Here is a 26,255-nt window from a genome sequence, read left to right as displayed (position 1 = left end):
TATAAAACTTTCCAATGTAAAACACAGAACAAGGTGTTTTGATTAAGTCTTAATTATTTTGGATAATGAAAGCCATTTCCCAAAAGTACTTTTATCCAAAAAGATTTTAAAATAATATATATATATATATATATATAATCATAAAATCATTTTATAATTATTTAATAAAATAGTTCTTTAACCTTATTTGTTAAGAAAGCTTTAGGGTGTCTGGATCAATGATGATGATTATTTTATTTCAAGTCTGTAAGACTTATTTGAGTTCATATTTAGGTTTGTCACTAAAATATATCATTTAAGTCGTTCATGGAGCTGAATGCAGTAAATAGTCTGTATAAAAAAGTTGAAAATAAACCTGTGCAAACAAGCCAGCCTTTTTAACCAGATTATTTTACAAAAGATGATTACTGCAGTAAAATATTTTAGTTTTTTAATAAGTAAGATGTGTGCAAGATAGAGAGGGTATGAAAAGTGAATTGTTTGATTTGAAAGTTTTGAATCGGAATTTGTCCAATAATAAACCTGAAATACACGTGTTTGTTGTCATGTGATGAACTCGGCCAATCGTGTAATATCGGTGTCGTCATCAGAGCTCCTGCAGTCGCTCTTCAGAAGCTGCACGGTCTGAATCAGCCGTCTGATCTCGGAGCGCTGTCTCTGTACTTTGATGCCACATGTGACAGCCACGTGGCGTCGGCGCAGCATCAATCCGGACAAGATTTCTAACCAGCATGCACTGCTTTAAGACAGATTTCGATCGATCTGCGCAGCGCTGCATGAAGTCGAACGCACCTTGTAACTTGAGCAGCTCCGTGCACTTGAACAAAAGTGCCAATCTGATTGGTGGAGAAGGCTTTGATGCGGCGCATCAAAACAAAAAACAAAAAAACGAGCATGAGAAGTTTTTTTTAAAAAGGAAGCTTTTACACCTGCCGTTTTGCACGTTGGTGTGTACGATCACATTGGCGCCCTTTATTTAGTCATGAGGCTTTACAATTTCGCCTACAATAAAAGCAGTTTTTAAATTTGTTTAATACCATTGTAACGAACAAACGTTACATGCTTTAATTGTTGTTTTAGTTTCTTGTGATGCGAGAAGCACTGGTTGCAATATTACTACAGGCCACTAGGTTGCACTAGAGGGGAGTGAAAACTGGATATATTCCAGCTCACCATAGAGCAAGTGAGTCGTGTTTGGTAGAGGGAACCACATGGTGAACTGAGGCTACCGACCCACTCCGGTTCTGATTGTTTTGAGAACATTATTGTTGCTGCTCAAATGTGAGTATTGAATACGTTTTAAGTTTGAAAGTATTTTCAATGGTTGGTTGTGATTTGCCCTATGTCTATTTCTTATGTAGACAGGACCTGTTGTCCTAGAGATGTTCAGATGAGGTGTTTGTTGGTGCTTTCAATGGACTGCAATGATTTGGTTTCAACGTTCTTTATACTTCTCATTGGCAAATGAACTATATGTGTACACGTGGAATGACGGTCAGTGACTCTTAAATTCATCATACTACCGTTTTCCCAGTGTGAGGAACTGGATCTTATTGCATCGCACTCAAATCCATCTACGCAACATTCACCCAACCATCTATATCATTTACACAGACTGTTTACATTCAATGACTGCTTGGTTTTGGATATTGATTACTTTTGTTTGTGTGGACTAAATACTGTATACACATGTAGAGAAATTAAACGAGAAGGAAAAAGGGAAAAACAGGCTTGTGAAGTTTATTTTAATTTCAGTATGTGTGAAATAAAAATTCTGTGAACTCCCTCAGTGTAACATCTTGCATGCACAGAGGTGGTGTTACACCATTTTAATATCATTATTTTAATATTAAATATTATTAGCCCCCTTAAGTTGTATATTTTTTCGATTATCTGCAGAACAAACCATTATTATACAAGGATTTGCCTTTATACCCTAACTTAATTATTTAACCTAATTACCCTAGTTAAGCCTTTAATTGTCCTTTTAAGCTGAATACTAGTATCCTGAAGAATATCTAGTCAAATATTATTTACTGTCATCATGGCAAAGATAAAATAAATCAGTTATTAGAAATGAGTTATTAAAACTATTATGATTAGAAATAGGTTCTTCTTTCCATTAAAATAGAAATTGTGGGATAATTGATGAATAATTCCGACTTCAACTGTAATTGCACCGATTACCTCATGAAACGCATCTCCGTCTTCTCCAGACTCTGCAAACCTGATCCAAACCAAGATCCAGCTGAGCCGCAGACTCCTCATCATTTTATCAGCAGAAGGAGTTGGAGGTTCAGCTGAGGCGTATGACCTGCAGGCGGGTCTCCATCAGGCTCTGGTTCAGGGAGAAACGCCGGTGATCATCATCCAGCTGGGGCTCATGCAGGACTACAGTCACCTTCCTCTGGGACTCCAGCATCTGCTCCGCAAGAGATCCGCTTTACTGTGGAGAGATGGAGAGGCGAGCCTGAACTCCAGATTCTGGAAGAGGGTGAGGTATAGGATGCCTGCGGCGTCTGCAACGATCCGGAGAAGCAGAGCATCAAACACAGCAGCATTTCACTGGCAGAGTTTGTCTGTTTGATCATGCACTTAGAGTTTTTGTCTTGTTTCTTGGCCAAATTCTAGCAAAAAAAGGTAATTTAAGTCAAATTGAAGTGAGTTTATCCATAGAATTGGGTAAGCTAAATTGTCTGTAGTGTATGTGTGTGAATGAGAGTGTATGGTTGCTACCCAGTGGTGGGTTTCAACTGGAAGGGCATCCACTGTGTAAAACACTGGGTTTCTGCAGGTTTCATCAAGACAAATTTAAGACTTTTTAAGACCATAAAGAATTAAATTTAGACTTCTGCAGGGTTAAGATTTTTTTCTAAAGGCCCGGTGTTATCATAAGGAATCATGTAATTGTTTTTAGTTTTTTCCCCCTGATTAGGGAATTTAATTTGGGGAATTTGCAGGAAACAGCTGTTATGAACTCTGTTATGATCTCTTTTGCAGTAACTTAAATATAAAAAATAAGATTTTATTGAGATGTGTTGTTGATCATAGATGGATATCGGCCCAAATTGAGTAGCTTTATTTAGACAAAGCAAAATAAAGACCTGTTTAAAACAATTTAAGACCTACAAAGCAATATGGCTGGGAATTTAATGCTTGTTAAGGCTATTTAAGACATTTTAAGACCATGTGGAAACCCTGAAAACATATGCTGGATAAGTAGGCGGTTCATTCCGCTGTGGCGACCCCTGATTAATAAAGGGACTAAGTCGAAAAGAAAATAAATGAATGAATAAATTTCTGCCAACAGGGGCTGGATATATTCACACACTGCTGCCACACAACTGTGCTTAAACTCCTCATTTTGGCATAATAGATCCCCTTTAAAGGGCCATGACACCCCCCACTTTCGGTTAAAGTCTACTTCAGAATTTTTTCAAAAGATGCATGATTAATGGGCGTGGAGCTCCGCAAGCATCGGGCAGGAGTGGGCGTGGCCAGCAGGGGAGAACGTGAGCGAATAACGAAGCTAGCTCACAAAATGAGACAAACCGTGAGGAGACGCATGAGTTTATAGTTTACAAAGTTAAAATGCAAAGAAATGAACAGTGATTTAATGCCCTGCTACATTTGTTATTCATAATTTCATATACACATAACCACAATTTATATCATTATAAAGATAAGTGTGTTCATGTAAACACTATAAATGAGGACTTCTCCCTCAATCCCCGTATCCAGCAGACTCAGTGCAGCAGGTCACCTGACATGCCTATTTTAACCATTAGCCCTGCTGGTAATCTGGAGGATTTAGGCAAACACAGCAGCACAGTGATGTGTCTTAATGTGAACGAACTCCTGATAAAAGACAGCGTCTGCCATTCTCTAATGCTCGTGCTGCTCTCCCGACAAAAATGCTTGCAGCACACACACAGCTTTGCTGTATGATCGGCCCTGACAAGATCGCGGGGGAAAACATGCAACAAACCGCGTGGATCATGGAAACAAACACATATGAGCCTTCATGAATGGCTAAATACTGTGTGCCCGTGCAGTGGGTCCGTGACGTGTCTCTCAGTTCGGGCTTGACTCTGGTAGGTCTGGCAGGTCTCATGAATAATTAAGCAGCCGGCTCTTCTCATAGGATAAGGAAACTCCGCTATGAATAATAATGAGAAACCGACGCATCATCATTGCACTTGCAGTACTGCGCTACGTCACCGATTTTGATCCGCCCCAAAAATCATTTTAAACCCGGAAGCTGAAATTAGCTGACAAAAGCTCAAAATTATCCAGTTTTCCCCACAAGTAAAGCTGACAGGTGCTAACATTGTCTTAACTGATGCTCAACACACACACATCTATTAATATAAAAAAAAGTTCTCCAGGGTGTCCTGAACCTTTAACAAGCAAATAATCTGCCAATATGGTAAGTAAAATAAACTAGTTTTCACTTTGAAGCAGGAATATTTTAATCACCACACCGGCAGATTATTTTTGCTTGTTTTAAGGAAAAACTCACTTAATCTTTATTTATTATTTGTAAAAAAAAAAAAAAACAAGTCAATATGTTTTGCTTGTCTTGAAAATGCTTCTTGATTTGACAAAAACTTTAAAGTAAGAAAAAGATTTTCTTCCACAAGTCCAAACACATGCGCTATAGGTGAATTGGGTAAGCTAAAATGTCGTACACTCTCAGAAAAAAATGGTACAATGTTACCCAAGAAGGTACAAACCCTTGTCACTGGGGCAGCACCTTTTTAAGAGAATTGTACCTTAAGACAAAGAAACACACTTGTACCATTGCAGTTTGTACCTTTAAGGACATGATTTGTACCATGGGAAACAGGATGTACCTTTAGTTTTTAAAACCTGCAGATACAATATTGTACTTTCATCAGGGGCGGACTGGGACTAAAAATCAGCCCTGGCACTGTAGCCACACCAGCCCACATTACCACACCGACACAGCCCCATGCACGAACACGCACATTCACTACTTATATTGGTGTACAGATGGTGAAATAATATAAGCAGTACCATATGTGATAGATATTTAAACATTTAATGCATGTGACTGGAACAAAAATAACCTATTTATAACAAATGTATCTATGCAATCATTTCATTCATTCATTATCTTTTCGGCTTTGTCCCTTTATTAATCTGGGATCGCCACAGTGGAAAAACCGCCAACTTACCCAGCATATGTTTTACGCAGCAGATGCCCTCCAAGTTGCAACTCTCTTTGAAACCCCTATACACACACATTCACATACATGCACTATGGACAATTAGGCCTACCCAATTCACCTAGAGCACATGTGAGGGAAACCAGGAGGAAACCCACACGCACATGCAAACTCCAAACAGAAACATCAACTCACCCAGCCGAGGATCGAAATAGCGACCTTCTTGCGCCCCTGCACTGCCCCCTTTAGAGACTATTTCGTTTGATTTTAGAGACATTTTTTTTGCTTTCTGTGAGCCACCGCCTTTCCTTTTTTATGGTCCATCTCTGACAATTAGCTTGTGTTGCATTTACCTTTTGTTTGACATTCTTGCCAGATTTTGATTACGTCCGCATAACCTCTAATTTGGTCAGCCCATCTCGAAACCAGTCGGTCATTGCCGATTGGGCCAATGCTTAACATTTATTATTACTATTACTACTATAATCATCATCATCATAATACTCACATCTTGCAAGAGATAAAAGCTGCCTGCATGTAAAAACAAAACTTATTAAAAAATAAATTAAAAAAATAGCTGACCGGCCCACATTTAAAAAATGGTCCGGCCCTTCTGGCATTTGCCAGAATTGCCAGATGGCCAGTCCGCCCCTGACTTTCATCAAAGCAACAAATCTGATCCATGAAGGCACCACCACAGAGACAAGACACTTTTTACCTTAACAGTGTCAAATGTGTTCCTTCAAGAACTGTTTAAAGGCATTTCGCTACTGTATATCCAAAATGCGTCAATTTATTTTCAGTAAATATAAAACATCAAATACATTTATAAACAAGGATTTAATTAAAGTTTATTTGTGTGTAAATGCAGCTTTTCCATTTACAATAAATGTCTAACAGCTGTTATGAACCATCTCTTTGCAATAAAAAACTTAAATATAAAAAATAAGATTTTATTGAGATGTGTTGTTGGTCATTAGATTTATATCGGCCCAAATTGAGTAGCTTTATTCGGACAAAGCAAAATAAAGACCTTATTTAAAACAATTTAAGACCTACAACACAGTATATCCGTGAATTTAGAGCTTTTTAAGGTTTTGAATTTTAAGACACTGAAAACATATGCTGGATAAGTTGGCGGTTCATTCCACTGTGGCTACCCCTGATTGGTAAAGGGACTAAATCGAAGGAAAATGAACGAATTTCTGCCATTAGAGGCTGGATATATTCACACACTGCTGCCACACAACTGAAACAGAAATGTACCTTTGGTTTTTAATCCCTGCAGATACAATATTTTACCTTCATCAAAGGTACAAATCTGATCCATATAGGTACCACTAAGACATTTTGTACCTTAACAGTGTCAAATGTGTTGCTTCAAGAACTATTTAAAGGCATTTCACTATACTGTATATCCAAAATGCATGAATTTATTTTCAGTAAATATAAAACATCAAATACATTTATAAACAATGTTTTAAAAACGTTTATTTGTGTGTAAATACAGCTTTTCCATTTACAATAAAGAATAAAAAAATACTTTAACATCAATCAAAAGATCTATTTTTGCTAAACATTTCACACTTCTCATATACAAAAACACATTCTCCTATCTACAATATGACACATTTGTTTTCTCCAGTTTTTACACAATACCTTTGTAATCACTTAAAAGTTCATTTGATTTACTTCATTTTAAAATAGAAATAGAATAATGCAAAAGTATTGTAACAATGCACAATGTTTGATTAGTTTTACTATAGTAAAATGTCTGCATGAACACTTTGCATATGCAGGACTTTTGCCAGCTCACGTGTCTAGTGGAAAGCAAATGCCAAAAAAATCCTCATCTAATGTTTATTAAAAATGCCTTAAATGTCTGGTGTACAATACCCATGGTTTAGTTTTACCAGTTGTTTTGTATTATTAACTTAATAATTAATGTTTATGAGTTTCTTTAAGCATACTTTACTGAATGAGCACTGTGCTGCGTCCGACAGATTGCACTATCATGTTTTTCTCTTCTTCATTCTTTTATATCACATTTTACCTGTTTTTATGTTTTGTTTTGTTTTTACGCATTTTTATTATTTTTTTTTATTTTTATTTTACTTGTTTCTTTTATTTCTGTTTATGTAAAGCACTTTGAATTGCCATTGTGTATGAAATGTGCTATATAAATAAACTTGCCTTGCCTTGCCTTGCCTTGCAAGTTGTCCAACACTTATGTTCCTTTTTTATAAGAACAATTATGTACCTTCATTTCTACAGTATCATAAGAGGTCTTTTCTGTACCCTATAAGGTACAACTAAGGTACAAAACTGTTCCTTAAGGAACATTATTAGTTCCATCTTGTCTTTTTTTTTCCTGAGAGTGTACTGTATGTGTGTGAATGAGTGTGTATGGGTGTTTCCCAGTGTTTGGTTGCAGCTGTAAGGGCATCCACTGTATAAAACATGTGCTGGATAAGTTGGCAGTTCATTCCGCTGTGGGGACCCCTGATTATTAAAGGGACTAAACCGAAGGTGAATTTCAGCCAGATATTTGGCACCAGTTTATCAGGATTTTGTCTTTGACTCGTTGGATGGAAACTCTGCTTTATTCACTAATGTTTTATGGCATATTCCAGTTTTGCGCACACGTATAATTCACATATTTTTTTGAAAACACAGTCATTGTACTAAAATTTTGAGACTTTTATCAATCTAAATTCACATTTAAAAAAACTGGGCTTGATTCAATTGTTATTTCCTAAAACCTTGGACTAGGGATGTCCAGATCTGATCACGTCCGATAAATTGTGTTGTCTTTGTTGTACTCTGTTTGTTAACAGAGTTGTTCAATTGTAAAATAAAGTGAATTAAATAAAACTTAAGGAACATTCTGGATCTGTTTCTCGTTCTCTGTTTTTCTGGATCTTCTTTATTCTTTTTTTATGTATTATAGAAGTATCGGATCGCGTTTCGATATCGGTAGATAATCCGGTAGATACTTCGGTATCGGTAGGCATACCTACTTTGTACTTCAGTTTAAGATTTTTTTTTAATGTTTTTTTTTCATGTCTTTTTTGCTCACCAAGCCTGCATTTATTCATTCATTCATTTTCTTGTCGGCTTAGTCCCTTTATCAATCCAGGGTCGCCACAGCAGAATGAACCGCCAACTTATCCAGCAAGTTTTTATGCAGCGGATGCCCTTCCAGCCGCAACCCATCTCTGGGAAAGCCTGCATTTATTTAATCCAAATTACAGCAAAAACCAAACAATTTTGAAATATTTTTCCTATTTAAAATAGCTGTTTTCTATTTGAATATATTTGATTATGTAATTCATTCCTGTGAATTCAAAGCTGTATTTTTAGCATCGCCACTCCAGTCACACAATCCTTATTTGCATATGCAAACATTATTTTAGAAAACCTCTGACACAAAAATTGTTTGCATTTTTTGTATGATGATAAATATCAGTTACTGCATGTTTTTTTTTTTTTTTTTTAGATTCATTCTTTTTATTTTATATTGATCTGTAAAAGTTATTGTAAAAAAATAAAAACAAAGTAAAACAAAACTCATTATTGTAGTACTGTTTGTTTTTATTATAAGGCTACAAAAGTCTTGTCGCCTATCCAAGTTTTAGGTACAACAAATAATAACTTGACTTCTAGTTGATCATTTGGTATCAGAAGTGGCTTATATGAAAGGCAAAGGCCTCTAGGTTACACTTATTTGACCACAATAAAATATGATCATGCCTTGATTTTGAATTATTTCATTAGGACAGTAAGGTTTGCTTAGACAAAAATCTTGTCACTGAACAGAAATAATGTCCAGTATAGAATATAAAGTCCTGCTGCAGTGGAGACAGAATGAATATTGTGTCTGACTCCATCATGAGCTTGGAGGACTGCATCCATACATATCTTGCAGCAGAGTTCATCAAGATTCTTTGGATTCATCTTCAGCGCCTTCTCCTTCATTTTACCCCAGACATGCTCAATAATGTTCATGTCTGGTGACTGGGCTGGCCAATCCTGGAGCAGCTTGACCTTCTTTGCTTTCAGGAGCTTTGATGGGGAGGCTGAAGTATGAGCAGGAGCGCTATCCTGCTGGAGAATTGTCCCTCTCCTGTGGTTTGTAATGTAATGGGCAGCACAAATGTCTTGATACCTCAGGCTGTTGATGCTGCCATCCACTCTGCAGATCTCTCGAACGACCCCATACTAAATGTAACCCCAAACCATGATTTCTCCTTCACCAAACTTGACAGATTTCTGTGAGAATCTTGGATCCATGCTGGTTCCATTAGGGCTTCTGCAGTTTGTGATGATTGGGATGCAGTTCAGCAGATAATTCATTTGAGAAATCCACCTTCTGACACTTTTCCAACGGATCTAGAAGTCAAGACATTTTTGTTTCTCATACAACTTGGATTGACGACACAACTTTTGCCAGGTAGTGTGATCAGTTCTTGTTTCCAATTGTCATCTTTAAATTAATGTGGTTAAAATTAGATTCAACTTTATATTCAAAATTGTTGATAAACCAAATTTTTTTCAGTGCGTTTTCAGAGTAATTATTATGAATTCATTTATTTTACCTGTAAGTAACAATATAAACAAGTATTTTAAATTAGTGCTTAATTCTGTTGTTTTATTGGTACCATTATTTAAGTTAATTTCAGCATAAACATGCAGTTTTATTTAATTGAATAATTATTTAACATGATGTTAGCATTAGCAATTTTATATGAGCAATTTTACCATAATTTCACCCAGTTTGTCATCATTTACTCATCTTCATGGCCGTTCATGGAGTATACCATGAAGTAAAACCTGCAAAACTTGAAAATAATAACAAAAATGTCATGTTGTGGTAAAATAATTATCCCTTTAAGACAGGCGGAGTGCGTAACTTAAAACTAGCGTTGCGTCGTTTCCATGACGGCTAAATCAGTCACACCCAAAACTGCGCCTCAGTCAGTCAGCAGCGCTCTCACTGATGAGCTCCAAACTCAAACAAAATAAAGCGTCTTATCTTCATTTGCACATGCAGTGATGTAAGTTTTTGTGTCATTTATAAACTTAACAGCTGTATATTTATAGCTTGTACTTCATTCGTACTCGAATTCACACGTGTTTCTGTATTGGCGTCAGAGTTGGACCACTGAAGAAAACAGGTGAGAAAAACTAAGGCTACGTAAACAAATCTGCTGCATAAAATAGGATATATTTTCTTTACCAAAAGTCTCATTCGTCAACGGTATTATATAGGCTCAAATGTAAAACATCTATGACATGTATCTTTATAAAATGTCAATAGACTTACCGGCCACTTTAATAGGTACACCTTAGTTGTACCGAGTTGGACCCTCTTTTGCGTTCAGAACTGCTTTAATCCTTCGTGGCATAAATTCAACAAGGTACTGGAAATATTCCTCAGAGATTTTGCTCCATATTGACATGATTGCATCACACAGTTGCAGCAGATTTGTCGGCTGCAGCTGCACATCCATGCTACCAATCTCCCTTTCCACCACATCCCAAAGGTGCTCTATAAGATTGAGTTCTGGTGACTGAGGAGGCCATTTGAATACAGTGAACCCATTAGCTACGTTTTCATCCACCTATTTTTTATGCACATTTTGAATAGAAAATGGTTGATGGAAACGCCAAGTTGTACATAGATTTTGAAAATGCGCATTTAAAAAATGTGCATAACTGAGTAAGATAAACTTTTTATTCGATAAGAAAAGATGCGCATAATCTGCGATGGAAACACATTTACCGAACAAATTCCAGTATGCGCATTAAAACAGGCCATGTGATTTTAAATCATGTGATGATAAAAATGTGAGTGAATAGAAAAACCTGCAGACTGACCACATTGTAGAACATCTGAATTGTTGTTTTGGTCATGGCAAAAAGCTTTAACCGTTTTAGTATTAGTGTCATTCCAGTGTTTCCTCTAGGATTTTTTCCAGATGTGGCGCCAGGCCTTTTTTACACAGATCTACCAACTACCTGTGGCATTATTTCAGTGACAGATGTCGTGAGCGCAGTTTTACAAGTCGAGATAGCATTTATGCAATAGCCTACAGCATGCTAATCTCCTTGTTTGCGCGCCGATTTCCTGTGTTTGTGCACAAAACTTCCTGCACGTCCTCAAATATACGCTGCTCAAGCATGTAACATGTATGTCTCCAACATTTATTAGATTTGCTAGGAATATTTATGAACGTCTCCAATAGACCTACAGAGCGGCATTAATGCGTCCTGAAGTAAAGTGAAACGGCTGTACGTTGTGTTTGCTGGCATAACGCATGTCAGTCAGTCAGTACGTAACCTTAAAGGGTTAAACAAATGACGCACAGCACTACTACGTTTACAGAAAAGTTTGCACTGTTATAATTCACTTACCTTTTAATACGATTATCAACCGCTATTAAAAAAAAAAAACAGGACTAAATGTTTTTAATGAAAAGCTGTAACGTAGCCGTGGCGGGATCAATTTTGGCGTGGCGCCTCGCCATTGAAGAATGACTGTAGCAGAAACCATGTTATATTATTAATGACCCTCCAGTATCAAAAACAGCAGAAATCAATCATTCGTTTGAATTGTTTAACCTGACATGTCTACTGATTTAAAATATTTTAAATGTTACTCAAAATAAAATATATTGTGTACAAAGGGGAAAAGGGTTTTGTTTTTTAACCCAGACATTCAAAAAATATATATTTTTAGAGCAGTAATCTCAATACCGTAAAACCGTGATATTTTTATCCAAGATTGTCAGAAACATATACTCACCCATGCCTAGTCAGGATTGCGTTCTGAGGAGCAAGTCTTTTATTATATGGAGAAAAGATTCACGCAGCTTCTCCTACCACAACAAATTCAGTTTTTACTGTTGATATTTGGCACCAGTTAATCAGGTTGTGTTCTCTTTGACTCGTTGGATGGAAACGCTGCTTTATTCGCATATCATTTTATGCGATGAGCCAGTTTTACACATAAAGTTTTTGGATGTAAACATAGCTACTGTCATGTTCAAGAAACAAGTCGGAGATTTGCACTTCATAACATGGGATGTTATCCTGCTGGAAGTAGCCATCAGAAGATATACTGGTCATAGAGGGATGGACATGGTCAGCAACAGTGCTCAGGTATGCTATGGCGTTGACATGATCAGGCACGTGCACACATAGAGCTCAACCTGTGCAGTGCTCTTCAAAAAATTTATCCTGCACATGCCCTTTGGACAGTCTCTGCACGGGCCTGGACATGATGCTCAATTGGTAATAATGAGTCCAACGTGCGCCAAGAAAATCTCCCCCACACCATTACACCACCACCCCCAGCCTGCACTGTCGGTACAATGCTGGATGGATCCATGCTTTCATGATGTTGACGCCAAACTTGACCCGACCATCCGATTGTGTCAGCTGAAATGGAGACTCATCAGAGCAGGCAACGTTTCTCCAATCTTCTATTGTCCAGTTTTGGTGAGTCTGTGTGAATTGTGGCCTCAGTTTCCTGTTCTTAGCTGACAGGAGTGGCACCCGGTGTGGTCTTCTGCTGCTGTAGCCCGTCCGCCTCAAGGTTGGACGTGTTGTGTGTTCAGAGATGCTCTTCTGCAGACCTCGGTTGTAACGAGTGCTTATTTGAGTTACAGTTGCCTTTCTATCAGCTGGAACCAGTCTGGCCATTCTCCTCTGACATTAACAAGGCATTTGCGCCCACAGAACTGCTGCTCCCTGGAAATTTTCTCTATTTCTGACCATTCTCTGTAAACCCTAGAGGTGGTTGTGCGTGAAAATCCCAGTAGCTCAGCAGTTTCTGAAATGCTCAGACCAGCCTGCCTGGCACCAACAAACATGCCATGTTCAAAGTCACTTTTCTCCCCATTCTGATGTTCACTTTGAACTGCAGCAGATCGTCTTGACCATGTCTACATGCACAAATGCATTGAGTTGCTGCCATGTGATTGGCTGATTACATATTTGCGTTACCGAGCAGGGCTGGAAAGGTGTACCTAATAAAGTGGCCGGTGAGTATCTGTTTATATGCCCTAAATGTTTGCACCTTGACATAGTTTTTTTTTTTTTTTTCAGATTTATTTAGCTTATTAAAATATGTTATATGTGTATTTTAATAGAATTATTGCATAATACAATTATTAAATAAAATGGAGGATAAATAAGGTTTGGGAAGTTATAGTTATTACATAATAAATATCATTAACCTCCTAGGGCCTGAGTGGCCACATACATGGACAGCACATTTTTAGCTCTTAATTGGCTATTTAAAATACTTTGAATGTTTTATATTTTGTAACAGACATACAGTGTCATCCTGCAACTGTTTTGCAGCATAGGAAATGTCCCAAATCCTATTTTTATCTGTCCAAAATGGGGAAAAAATTTTGTTTTTTCTCTGTGATAGTCAAAGCAAGTTAAACAAAAATTAACAATTAACAACAATTAACAATTAACAATTAACAAATTAGCAAGTTAACAAAAAAAATGGTAAATATGCATTCAAAACATTTGGGAAAAAGTTTTTAACTTAAATTCGGACCACGAGTGCACATATATGGACATCATTTTTGTCTAAAAGTACATCAAATCAAAAGATGATGCTTAGATTTTTATTCTAATTAGGTTCCAATAAGCCTAAATTGCAAAGAGAAATAAAAGTGCATGTAAAAAAACACCTTGGGCCTTAAAAGGTTATCGCAACACTTAACAACAATATAGCTTATTTTCCCAGTATCATGCAGCCCAAGTGTCCTTATTTTGACTTGCTTTGTTTTGTACCTTTGGACTGTCTTTAGATTATTGATTGTTTGCTATCTGGCCTTTCGCCTGTGTTTTAAATTTCTCTTTATGGATTCGACTACTGTATCTCTAATAACAGATACAGCTTAAATTCAGCTAAAATATAACCCCCACTGAACATGGAATATACTGAATCTACGACTAGTACTACTTGTAATCATTAGCGCTAAACATTAGTGCTCTATTGCGTGTCAGTCATACTTTTCTCAATGATGAAATCTGATCATGTGTAATCTTCTCAGGCACTCAGTAGCACTTAGTGATCATCACTGTGGCAACTTCTGTTTACTGGTGTACTTCCGCATAGTGCTCAACTGCCAATATTTCAGTTTTGCTATTTTCTTCTCCTTTCTTTAGTATGTAACCTGTAATAAACTGGATTATGAAGCTATAAAATCGGAAACGGTTACCAGACACAGTCTCAAGAGAGAAACAAACAACTGACAAAAAGGTAAAACTATCAGAAACTGATGATATTTCAGACATGTACTAAGTGCCTAAAGTTACTTAATGTTCTGTAATATTTATTTATTTATTTATTTGTTTATTTGTTTGTTTATTTAGTGCTTGTTTAAATAGACATTGCCTGTGTTGATCATATTTTACTTACTGTATGGTACAGTGCTTGCTATTATTAAACCATTACGTATGCTGTTAGCTCAATAAATCCCTTATTTTGTTTTTATTAATAGTTATTAAGGTAGTATTTGGGTTTGGGTATTGGGGTAGGATTAGGGATGTGGAATAAGATCATGCAGTATATGTTTTTAAGTACTAATACACAGCTAATATCTTAATAATAATCAACAACACTGTAAAAAAATCCTGGTTGCCTTAAATTTTTAAGCTGAATTAAATTAACCTTATGAGTCCATTGAACTTATATTTTGTTAAATGGACTTAAACAGCTTGTATAACTCATACAATTAAGTTAGAGCATGAATAACTTAGTTAAATAAATAAATTATCAGGACTAATTGATAATACAATTACAGTGTAGTCAATAGTGAGAATTAGTACTTATTAGCAACTAAAGGGTTAGCGCTTTGTTTTATTACATTTGTATTACTCTTATAATAAATAAAGACATACACTATTTGTTTTATCAACTTTGACCATTGTTTTTTTCAGTTTAAAGTATTTGCACAACATGTTTGGAAGCTAGAGGAACCTTGTTTCACGGTGTTTTGTAGTCTACAAAGATTCAATTATTTTGGGAAGTGGTAAGTCACAAGTGAAAAGTTCATTTCAAAACAAATCCTTCTGGACCCAAAGCTTTTTTGCTTGGCCTAAACCCTGAGAACTCAAATGATAGTAGCGAACAAGTATTTCAAGAGTTCACACTTAGCTGATGATTTACAAAGCTTATTTGGCATGCTGTCCCGGGAGAGAGCCCCGAGCTCAAGGGCTCCTCGAGCCTGGGGCTTCCTCCCGTTGGCAGAGCAAGAAGGGAGCCCGAGCTCGGTGGATCTCAGAACTCCCCTGCTGCTGTAGCTAAGGGAACGTAAGGAATTAGACAAGCTTGATTGTTATGTATGTTGAATGTCTTTGGATGGTGGGAGGAAACCGGAGAAACCGGAGAACCCGGGGAAAACCCACGCGGACACGGGAAGGACATACAAACTCCCCACAGAAACACCCACCGGTCCTATGGAACTAGGGCCGGCAGTATTCTTGCTGTGTGGTTCGCAGTGCTAACCACTGGACCGCCGTGCCGCCCAATCACAGGTAAAGGAGGAGAATAGGGGAGGAGGGTTTCTTCCAAACGAAGATAAAGTTAACTGAAAACTGTGGCTATTTATGGTGCCTTAGGGCTCATATGATTGGAAGATTAGTGATTAGCAAATACGAGACTGGCCGTGATAAATCATAAGCACGTGATCCTCTCGAAATTAGTTTATGAATAAACTTCACTTATTGAGCTCAGCTTGCTTTACACCAAAAAAAAGTGAAGCTTTGCTGTAGACAAAAACGCAAAAACGAAACACTACTCAGTGGAAGACATGTTGTCAAGCCTGCCATTAGAAAAAGGTTACTTGCATATTAAAAGCTAAACAACATGTATCTGGAGTCATTTCATCAGTCATATCAAAGATAATAGCCCCTTTCACACATACAGACCTTTCCGGAAAATTGCTGGCAATTTTCCTGAAAGGTTGTATGTGTGAACAGGTCCTTTTTGAAAATACCGGTAAATTCGTTCTGGCTATTTTCCGGAAAGAGAAGTTGTGACATTACCGGCAATTTGCCGGAATGCTGCGCTGTGTGAATGCAGAAGGAAGATTCCCGTAATAAGCGCGTGCACGTCTAAAACGTGCTGACGTGAGACGTCTGCTTTAGCCAATCACAACAGTCAGACGCATTTACGTCCGCGTGGTTTGTGAGAATAAAAGCCTTTGAATATTTTTCTAGACACATTTAGCTGCTAGAAGTTAGTCAGATCACGTTTATATGTTCTTCTTAATGCCAACTGTGTAAATAATCATCGATGAGATGCTTATGATAAGCCGTTGTTTGTTTACCTTCAAGCTTTGCGTGTGCCTGTGAAACAGCTTGTGAGCGCCTGCACACGCACATATTATGAACATCTCGACATGCGAAAGTGATCCTGCGAAAGTTGTTCACAATATTGATCATCCACAGAGTTTGTAATTTAGTCAAATGTTTACAAATACAAGCGCAGCCGTTTAAGGCTCATTTGTGGTTAATGATGTCAGAATTTACCGGTATTTTGGAATGGATGTGTGAACGCTCTTTTCCGGAAAATTTCCGTAACGTCCTCGCCTGTGTGAACAGCGCTTTTTTGAATATACCGGTAAAGTCGTTCCGGAAATTTTCCAGATATTTACCGGTATCACTGTGTGAAAGGGGCTAAACAGATTAAAAGATAACCAATAACTTAACAAAGGAGGTTAGGTGTTAAATATCAACTGAAAAAGAAAATATTATGGCAAAAAAAGCATGCACATGTCCTTTGTATGTTCATATTACAACATGTATCCACACGTTAAATCTACATCTAATGCAAAAAGATAAAAAATAAATGCATGTTTTTGTTTGTAGAAATGCTGGGTACTTCAGGGGTGAAAATCCACCCAAATGGCAACAGCAACCAGTTAGGAGTCCAGCTAGAAAATGTGAAACTGACAAGTTTATTCAGAAAACTTGATAAGGTGAGACATACTGTTTATCTCTTTGTGTATGTGTACATTTTATAAACTTTAATTAAGATTAGTTAATAATAATAATAATAATATAGTTTTGCACATTTCTTACATATTATTTATTATTATAAATGTACAACACAGAATATTTAGTTAATGTTAGTTTATGTATGAACATTTATGAAATAATAAGCTACTACACTGTAAAACCCAACAGTCCACTTTTCAAATGAAATGAGTGCAGATAACCGAAAATTGACTGAAAGTTAATTCTACTCAATTGAAAAGAGTTTTGTCAATGTTGAAGGTAATGAGTTAATTAAATATCTCATTCCAGTGTTTCCTCTAGGATTTTTTCCAGCTGTGGCAGCAGACTTTTTTTTACACAGATCTACAAACTACCTGTGGTGTTATTTCAATGACAAATGTCATGAGCGCAGTGTTACAGGTCAAGATCACTTTTATTGTAATAGCCTGCCCTACAGCATGCAAATCTCTTTGCTTGTGCGCCGATGGGGGATTTGCTCGTGCACAAAACTTTTTGCACGCCTCCTCAAATATACGCGGCTCAAGCGCAGATCTTCTTGTGCGCTCTCAAATAAACACTGCTGTAGTTTGATTTAGTGCGTTTATGTAACATGTAAACTGCTTTTATTCTAACCGAAATAAAACTTTCTCCAGAAGAAAAAATATTATAGGAATACTATGAAAAATTCTTCGCTCTGTTAAACTAAATTTTGGAAATATTAGGAAAAATTCACAAGAATGCAAATAATTTTGATATGATCTTTAAAAAGCTCTAAAATGCCAAATATTTTGCTGGCGTTTATTTCCAGAACATTAGCTTTCCCTGTTCCACAGCAGATCATTGATATTTTTCAAGTCTCTTAAAATAATCTAACATTTTTAGAGGAATATTTCTTTCCAGAACTTTCCTCTCGAAACGATCATTCATGTCTAAAATAAATAAACTCTTTTAAGGAAGGTTTATTTCCAGAACCTTTGTTTTCTCTGATCCGCAGCAGTGAAATGATCTCCATAAATCTCTAAAACATGTCAAATCTTTTAAGGAAGGTTTATTTCCAGAACATTTGTTTTCTCTGATCCGCAGCAGTGAAATGATCTCCATAAATCTCTAAAACATGTCAAATCTTTTAAGGAAGGTTTATTTCCAGAACATTTGCTTTCTCTGATCCACAGCAGTAAAATGGTGATCACAAAGCTCTAAAATGTCAAATATTTTGAGGAAGGTTTATTTCCAGAACATTTGCTTTCTCTGATCCACAGCAGTAAAATGGTGATCACAAAGCTCTAAAATGTCAAATATTTTGAGGAAGGTTTATTTCCAGAACATTTGCTTTCTCTGATCCGCAGCAGCAAATTGATCTTTACAAAGCTCTAAAACATGTCACATATTTTGACGAAGCTTGATTTCCAGAAACGGCATGTGGATCTGCACTCAGTTGTCAGCGTCCATCACATGACAATAGCAATGGTTTGTTCTGTAGACAATCGAAAAACAAATATTGCTTAGGGGGCTAATAATAAATGGCTTAAAATAGTTGGCAGTTCATTCCGCTGTGATGACCCCTGATAAATAAGAGACTAAGGGCCCTATCATACACCCGGCGCAGTGTGGCGCAAGACGCGGCGCAATAGTCTTCAGTTTCAGCTTGGCGCAAGAGTCGTTTTGAGGCGTTGCGCTACGCTGTTTAAATAGCAAATGCATTAGCGTTCATTTGTGCGACCATAGGCGTTCTGGTCTAAAAAGGAAGGCGTTCTGAGGCGGACCGCTGGCGCGTTGCTATTTTGAGAAACTATAATAGATTTTTCATTAGACCAAAACTAACCCGGTCTAAACTCCAGCGCAGAGTTGCTCCTCGCTTACACACTGCTTAATACACACAAGAGAGTAATAGGCAAATATCTTTACATATGAAAAAATTAAATATTAAGAATATATATATAGGATATAATAATAATAATAGATAATAATAATATAATAGATGTAGAATATAAATATAAAGGATTAAAATATTACAAAACATATTATTTTCTAGCCTACATAAATATGAAAAATCACTGCTTTTATGTCTTCTTCATCTCGGGAGGCTTTTTCAGTTCATTCATAACAATTTGCTTTTGTAAAATGTTATTATTATTAGCAGTATTATTTTTTATATCCATATTTATATTTGTTTTATTAAAAACAAGCTTAGATTTGCCCACCTGCCAGGTTTTAGACCATATGTGGCATGGCAGGTGTATTTGGATATAACTCAGTATTTTGACCACACTTGGTCACTATTGTTCATTCATTCGTTAGAAATTAGAACTGAATTTAAAAAAAGTTTTGAAACAAATCTTTGCGCTTAACAAACGAAATTAATTATTTATAGGCTAATTGATGTCTGTGCGTAAAGGTTTCCCTATCCAAGAGCGAATGTGAAAGTAGTTCCATTATCTCTCATTCTCATGCAGTAGATGCTCTGTTTAACAGTTTTCTGTTAAAAAAAAGCTGTTAACTGTTAACTGTTTGCTTGTGAAATGCAAATTTTTTCCACTTAGAATTACTTTGCATCCTGTAAATAGCGAATGCACTCTTGGCGTGACGCAGCTGGGTCTTAAAGGGAATGTGAGATGAGACTCTTAATTGGTTTATTCTCAAAACACACCTATAACTCATTAAGAAAATAAACTCAACCCTTTTAGACCATGCGCCTTGGCTCAAAGCGCATTTTCCCGTCCGTAAATTAGCAAAAATGCGTTCTGACACGCCCTGAAAGCTTTCGGGCCCTGCGTTTTGCGCTCTGCGCATGGACCATCAAAATAGAGCCCTAAGCCTTGAAATGGTTTAAAACAATTAAAAGCTGCTTTTATTCTAGCCTAAATAAAACAAATAGAACTTTCTCCAGAAGAAAAAAATATTATAGGAAATACTCCGAAAAATTATTCGCTCTGTTAAACAAAATTTTGGAAATATTTGAAAAAATCCACAAGAATGCAAATAATTTGGACTTTAACTATACATGAAATAGCATTTAATAAAATCCACACACAAACACACAAGCAAACATTTTAGCATAATGTGCGGTATGCTTCCATAGCGCAGCTCCTCATTAAGTAAATGAGGCTTTGGGCTGTATTCCAGCAATTCCTCCGTCTGTGTGTCTGACATCACTGGTGCAGCAGTGCAGTTTTTCAGTGCAGCAGCAAATGCATTGTAGGCCGTCCCGCTCACACACACACACACACACACACACCCTCCCCCTCCTGTATCTCTGCGCTTCTCATTCACGCTCACTGTGTCTGACCTGAGCATGGATGAGGCAGCGCTGGAGCCGACCCTTGTGCAAACACTCGCGGTGAGCACTGCTAAAGGCGGCCGATATCTGTCTCTGTCTCCCTCTTTCCAGCGCTGCTCACTCGCCTCCTGGATTAAAGAAAACATCAAGAAGAAAGAGTGCTGCTTCTATGTGGAGGATGGCAGGTATGGAGCCTTCAGTGACCTTGTTTATATACAGTTAAAGTCAGAATTATTAGCCCCCCCCTCTCTATATTTTTCCTCTAATTTCGGTTTAACTGTGAGAAGTTTTTTTTTAACACATTTCTAAACATAACAGTTTTAATAGCTCATTTATTTTATCTTTGCCATGATGACAGTGCATAATATTTGGCTGTATGATTTTCAAGATACTAGTATTCAGCTTAAAGTGACATTTAAAGGCTTAACTAGGGTAATTAGGTAAGTCATTGTATAACGATGGTTTGTTCTGTAGACCTACGAAAAAATAAGATTGCCTAAGGGGGCTAATAATTTTGAGGAAGCAAGCCTATGAATAAACAACGTGAGCAAAACTTTGCTGTTAAACCTGTGGTACACAATCTACTACTGTGCATGCTTTCTGTTGTCTGATTTGATTGTTTGTTTGTTTGTTTGTTTGTTTGTTTTTCTAAAGTAAATATATTTTAGTAAATTTTATACAAATGTCCACTTTTAGCTTGTTGGTCACATGCCTTTATGCTGTAGATTTTTATGTAGTTTCTTTATTTATTTATTTTGTAATTTAAACTTAAAGATGAACACTTTTTGAACTGCTGTAATTTAGGTTTTCTTTATTTGAGAAAAATATTTATTTGAGGTTTATTTCCAGAACCTTTACTTTCTCTGTTCCTCAGCAGTCGATTGAACATTTTCAGCCTCTAAAAAAATCTCAAATCTTTAGAGGAATATTTCTTTCCAGAGCTTTCCTCTCAAAGTTATCTTCTTAAATCTCTAAAACTACTAAATTCTTTTGAGCATGTTTTTTTTTTTCTCTCAGAACATTTGCTTTCGATGATCTGCAGCTGTAAAATTATCTTTACAAAGCTCTGAAAAATCTTAAATATTTTGAGGAAGGTTTATTTCCAGAACCTTTGCTTTCTCTGATCCGCAGCAGTGAATTTATCTCTATAAAGCTCTAAAACATGTCAAATCTTTTAAGGAAAGTTTATTTCCAGAACCTTTGCTTTTTCTGATCCACAGCAGTGAAATTATTTTCATAAAGCTCTAAAATCTGTCAAATCTTTTGAGGAAGGTTAATTTCCGGAACATTTGCTTTCTTTGATCCGCAGAAGTGAAATTATCTCCATAAAGCTCTAAATTATGTCAAATCTTTTGAGCAAGGTTTATTTTCAGAACATTTGCTTCTTCTGATCCGGAGCAGTATAATGATCAACAAAAAGCTCTAAAACATGCCAAATATTTTGAGAAAGCTTTATTTCCAGAACTTTTGCTTTCTCTGATTCGCGGCAGCAAATTGATCTTTACAAAGCTCTAAAACATGTAAAATCTTTTAAAAAAGCTTTATTTCCAGAAATTTTGCTTTCTTTGATCCACAGCAGTGAAATGATCTTTACAAAGCTCTAAAACATGTCAAATATTTTGAGGAAATTTAATTTCCAGAACCTTTACTTTTTCTGTTACACAGCAGTGAAATTATCTTCACAAAGCTCTAAGACATGTCAAATCTTTTGAGGAAGCTTTATTTCCAGAACATTTGCTTTCTATGATCAATAGAAGTGAAATGGTCTTCACAAAACTCTAAAACATGTAAAATTATTTTAATTATATTATCATTATGTTATAATAAATTATATATTAGAAAAAACTATTTCTAGAATCACTACTTTCTCTGTTTCTTAACTGGAATAATCTTCGCAAGCATCTAAAACACGTCAGAATTTTTGAGGAATGTTTATTTCCATCTCTCAATTATAATAACTGCATAAAACTAAGTGTTTAAATATCTTTTTACTAAGACATTTTGGAGTGATGACTGATATTTATATCATTTTATGTAAATATTATATTGTTTTATCTTACTTGTTGGCATATAAATATCAGCATCCGCACCAAATTGGATACTTTTGTTAGATTTTTTGACGCTGAAAATTTATATAGCGAAGATTATTCCAGTTAAGAAACAGAGAAAGTAGTAATTCTGGAAATAGTTTTTTCTAATATATAATTTATTATAATATAATGATAATATATTATATTATACACACACATATATATATTATTTGTTATTTTTTATTTTTTTTCCAGATTCTCTCTATATCACACTATTTGAGCCATAAAAGCCTGATGTTTTAAATATACCCAGTTCAATTTTTTTTACTATTATTATTATTTTGCCTTACATTTTTAGTAAAGGGCAATTTTTTTTAAATTAAACTTTTTTAACTGTTTTTGTACAACTTTTAAACTCATTTTTTTTAAAATCTAAGCTTTTATAAAAATTATATTACTTTATATTTAGCTTTTAAATAAAGAAATAAATAAATCATTAAACCTACATGGCTTTTTTTTCCATGCAATGCAACTGGAAGGAGATGCCAAAAGAATGCATCAAAATATCCTATATCAAAATATCTAATAACATGTGCATCATTCATTTAACAGTCATTCTGTGTATTTAAAACTTCATAAACAATGCGTCAGTCATATGTGGCCGGACAAGCAGTAAACAAAAGGTCACGTGTGTATACTGCTGTTGTCATCTGTGTGTAGTTCAGCAACATTGGGACAATGTGTGTGGTGCGTGTGTTGTTGGGTTGTAACTCATGTGTGTATAACATGGATTACTGTTGACAGGGAGGGGATTTGTAAGTGTGGTTACCCGAAGGTCCAGCACTGCGATGAGGCCATCAAACCAGAGGACTATATGGGGGAACAGTGGGACAAACACAGGCACGTCAGAGAGACACCCACCGATGCCTTTGGAGATATTAGTTTTGGAGGACTTGGACAGAAAACCGGGAAGGTAAAATGATGACCTGATTCATGCTGAAATTCTGTGTATTATAGGCGTTTAATGTTGGTTTAGACATAAAAACACTACAGGAAAAATAACATGGGTACGTTTTCTTAATAGATATATGGTTAATAACTGTAAATTGAGTTTCCCAAATTTCTCTTCATTTGTGTGCCTTTTTGTTGACCTTGCTGGGTTTTTTTCATCACTTACAGTAAGTACAGTTAAAGTCAGAACTATTCGCCGCCTTGTGAATTTTTTATTCTGTCAAATATTTCCCAAATGATGTTTAACAGAGCAAGAAGTTTTTCACAATATTTCCTATAATATTTTGTCTTATTTGTTTTATTTCTGCTAGAATAAAAGCAGATTTAAATTTTTTAAGGTCAATATTATTAGCCCCCTTAAAGAGCCCCTTTTATGCATTAAAAAAGGTCATAATTTAGTTTTGCAGGTCTCCAGCAACAGGCTGATAAGCATGCAAGGTCAAGAAACACTTATATTGCCTTTCATTTCATCCCAGCAACTCTAATATGATTCGATCAGTGATTTATTTGTTCTCAAACCTCTCCTTAGCGCAATGCTAGTCTGCGATAATTGGTCTGATGACCAAGGCCCTGTTTACACTAATGCTTTTTAGTTTGAAACGCATACGTTTTGCTACGGTTACGCCATCCGTCAACACTACGCCGGAGTTTTCGAGTGCCGAATACGGAGCGTTTTGAAAACGCTGGAGAGGCCGTTTTCATTCTGAAAAGCTGCTGCTCTGTCTCAGTGTGGATGGGGGAAAACGGAGACATCTGAAAACGGAGGCGTGGCTGCTGAGATTCGCTACCTGATTGGGGCTTTTGTGTTTTTGCGTATTCGTCAAGCCCCTATCACATGACTATAACACATGGCTTTAACGCTACCGGAAGACAGTAGACCAGCCTTCACTGTAAACAACAACATGGACACAGAAATGGGAGCGTTGTTTGCACTATTGTCTGTTTTAGGCGGCATTGTGCAGTTGTTCATTTGTTATGTTCAGCAACAACTCGACCTCGTCGTCTGTCCACAAAAATACCTCTCTTGCTTTCTTTGCCATCGCGTTCATTGTTTAACCGGCGTTTGTTGACTAACAATAACCAAATGCCAAGCGAGACAGATGCTTCCTGTTTATACTAGAACGCTTATGCCCAGAGAGCGCGAATGGTCACCTGATATACGTTTTGGTGGCGTAGTGTGGACGCAGAAATGTTCAGAAATGCCAGGTGAAACGCTAGTGTGGACGTGGATCGTTTTTGATTTAAAACACTGTTTTAAAACTAAAACGCACTCATGTAAGCAGGGCCAAAGTCTGTTGTGATTGGTCGACTGTGTTCAGAATGAGACAGAGAGAAATGCCCATCACGGCTTATCAACATTGTTGAAGTAGTCAGAGTGCAGAGTGTATGTGAGAGCCCAATGCAGGAGTGCATTAAAGCAATGCAGTTAACCACCAGCATATACTTTATTCTTAAGCACGACACACATTCTGTATTAATCCACTCAGTGGCAAAAGCTGAACTATTTTCAAACTTGACGGCCGCACGTGTGGATGAACAGCTGAAGGTGGCCATAGCAACGGCAAACAGAAGAGAATTGCGAGCTTACAAACGCATTTAAATCCGTAAACAAAGTGGCACACGTCACGTTTTCCACATGGTTTTAGACATAATTTGAGAATATAGAGTTAACTAGATGCAGTATAAGCGAAGTGGAGCGATTACAAGTAACAAACAATTAAACACAGAATTTGCAAGCTGGAGAAAACAAGGAGGCAGCCATTTTGATCGCGCTTAAGTTACTTACACTTGTGAAATGGAGGAAGGAACTGATTCATGAACTGTGTACTGTAAAGTTTCTGTCGAGCTCTGACAAAGTCCCTGTAATAAAGTTCACGGCCCCTTTGGCCGCCAGGAAGAAGGAGACGGAGAACCGACGCAGTTTTAAAATATTTATTAATAACAGTGACGGCAGCTCCTCACGGAGACTGCCGTCTAAACCAAAACAAACGGACGGCAGCTCCTCACGGAGACTGCCATCAAACTGAAAGCAAAAGTAAAATATGTCCGGGCCCGGTCCTCTCTCGGCTTCCTCTGCCATCGTTCCTCCTTTTATTGTCCAGAGCTCCTTCCGTGGGATCCGAGGCAGGTGCGCACGGCAGGTGTATCCACTTACACGGTGGCCTCACTCCGTACCCACGGCTCTCGGCCACGCCCCCTCGCCACAGTCCCATACATCAATAGTCTTTTCAGATCCTACCTTTAACAAAGGCCAATGAATCCTTCGTTGTAAGCATGTAGTTTGCTAAAGCACTTGTCAGAAAAATGATGAGAACACAGCTCAAGGCTGGGGCTATAATGCTGAGGTATTTTTGCAGAAATAAACAACCACTGAATCTTCACAGCCTCACATCTCACACTTCAGAGCACAACGTCTTCATGACATAATTCAACCGGGATCTGCTACAGTGTTTGTCTTCCTCTATTTCTTTCTAGTGTTTGTGGCCGGGGGGGTTCAAATTTCCTGGGTCTGCGCTTGCAACAAATGGGCAGGGCTTGAGTTCCGCATGTCATGTCGGCACAGCTAAAGACGAACAACTATGAGCCGACTCTTGTATAGATAAATAAATAGTTTTAAACACGGTGAACTTTCCAGATTTAGGCCTCAGCTAGATATTTCACTACACTTAGAGCTGTGATACACACTGCATGGAAGGTCATTTTCAAAAACCCATA

General features: G+C 36.9%; 2 protein-coding genes across 12 annotated transcripts in view; both read left to right on the top strand.

Moving 5' to 3' along the window:
- The window catches only part of il1rl1 (interleukin 1 receptor-like 1), a 35,183-nt gene extending 27,783 nt beyond the window's left edge, over positions 1-7,400 (top strand). For all 3 annotated transcript variants that reach the window (XM_073913307.1, XM_021479068.3, XM_073913308.1), the window contains one exon: positions 2,217-7,400. In XM_073913307.1, coding sequence (XP_073769408.1) covers positions 2,217-2,587 — 371 coding nt within the window. In that variant the 3' untranslated portion in view covers positions 2,588-7,400. The remainder of the gene's footprint in view (positions 1-2,216) is intronic.
- A 2,733-nt stretch (positions 7,401-10,133) lies between these two features.
- The window catches only part of trpm2 (transient receptor potential cation channel, subfamily M, member 2), a 93,424-nt gene continuing 77,302 nt past the window's right edge, over positions 10,134-26,255 (top strand). For 2 of the 9 annotated variants that reach the window (XM_009304992.5, XM_073912315.1), the window contains exons 1-5: positions 10,134-10,249; positions 14,388-14,481; positions 17,094-17,203; positions 20,611-20,684; positions 23,334-23,502. In XM_009304992.5, the coding sequence (XP_009303267.2) occupies positions 17,096-17,203; positions 20,611-20,684; positions 23,334-23,502 (351 nt within the window). In that variant the 5' untranslated portion in view covers positions 10,134-10,249; positions 14,388-14,481; positions 17,094-17,095. 9 annotated transcript variants of the gene reach the window in all.

Source organism: Danio rerio, chromosome 9 (genome assembly GCF_049306965.1).
Source record: "Danio rerio strain Tuebingen ecotype United States chromosome 9, GRCz12tu, whole genome shotgun sequence".
NCBI lineage: Eukaryota > Metazoa > Chordata > Actinopteri > Cypriniformes > Danionidae > Danio > Danio rerio.
The sequence above is the reverse complement of the archived record's forward strand: the minus strand, read 5'-3'. Positions and strand labels throughout refer to the sequence as shown.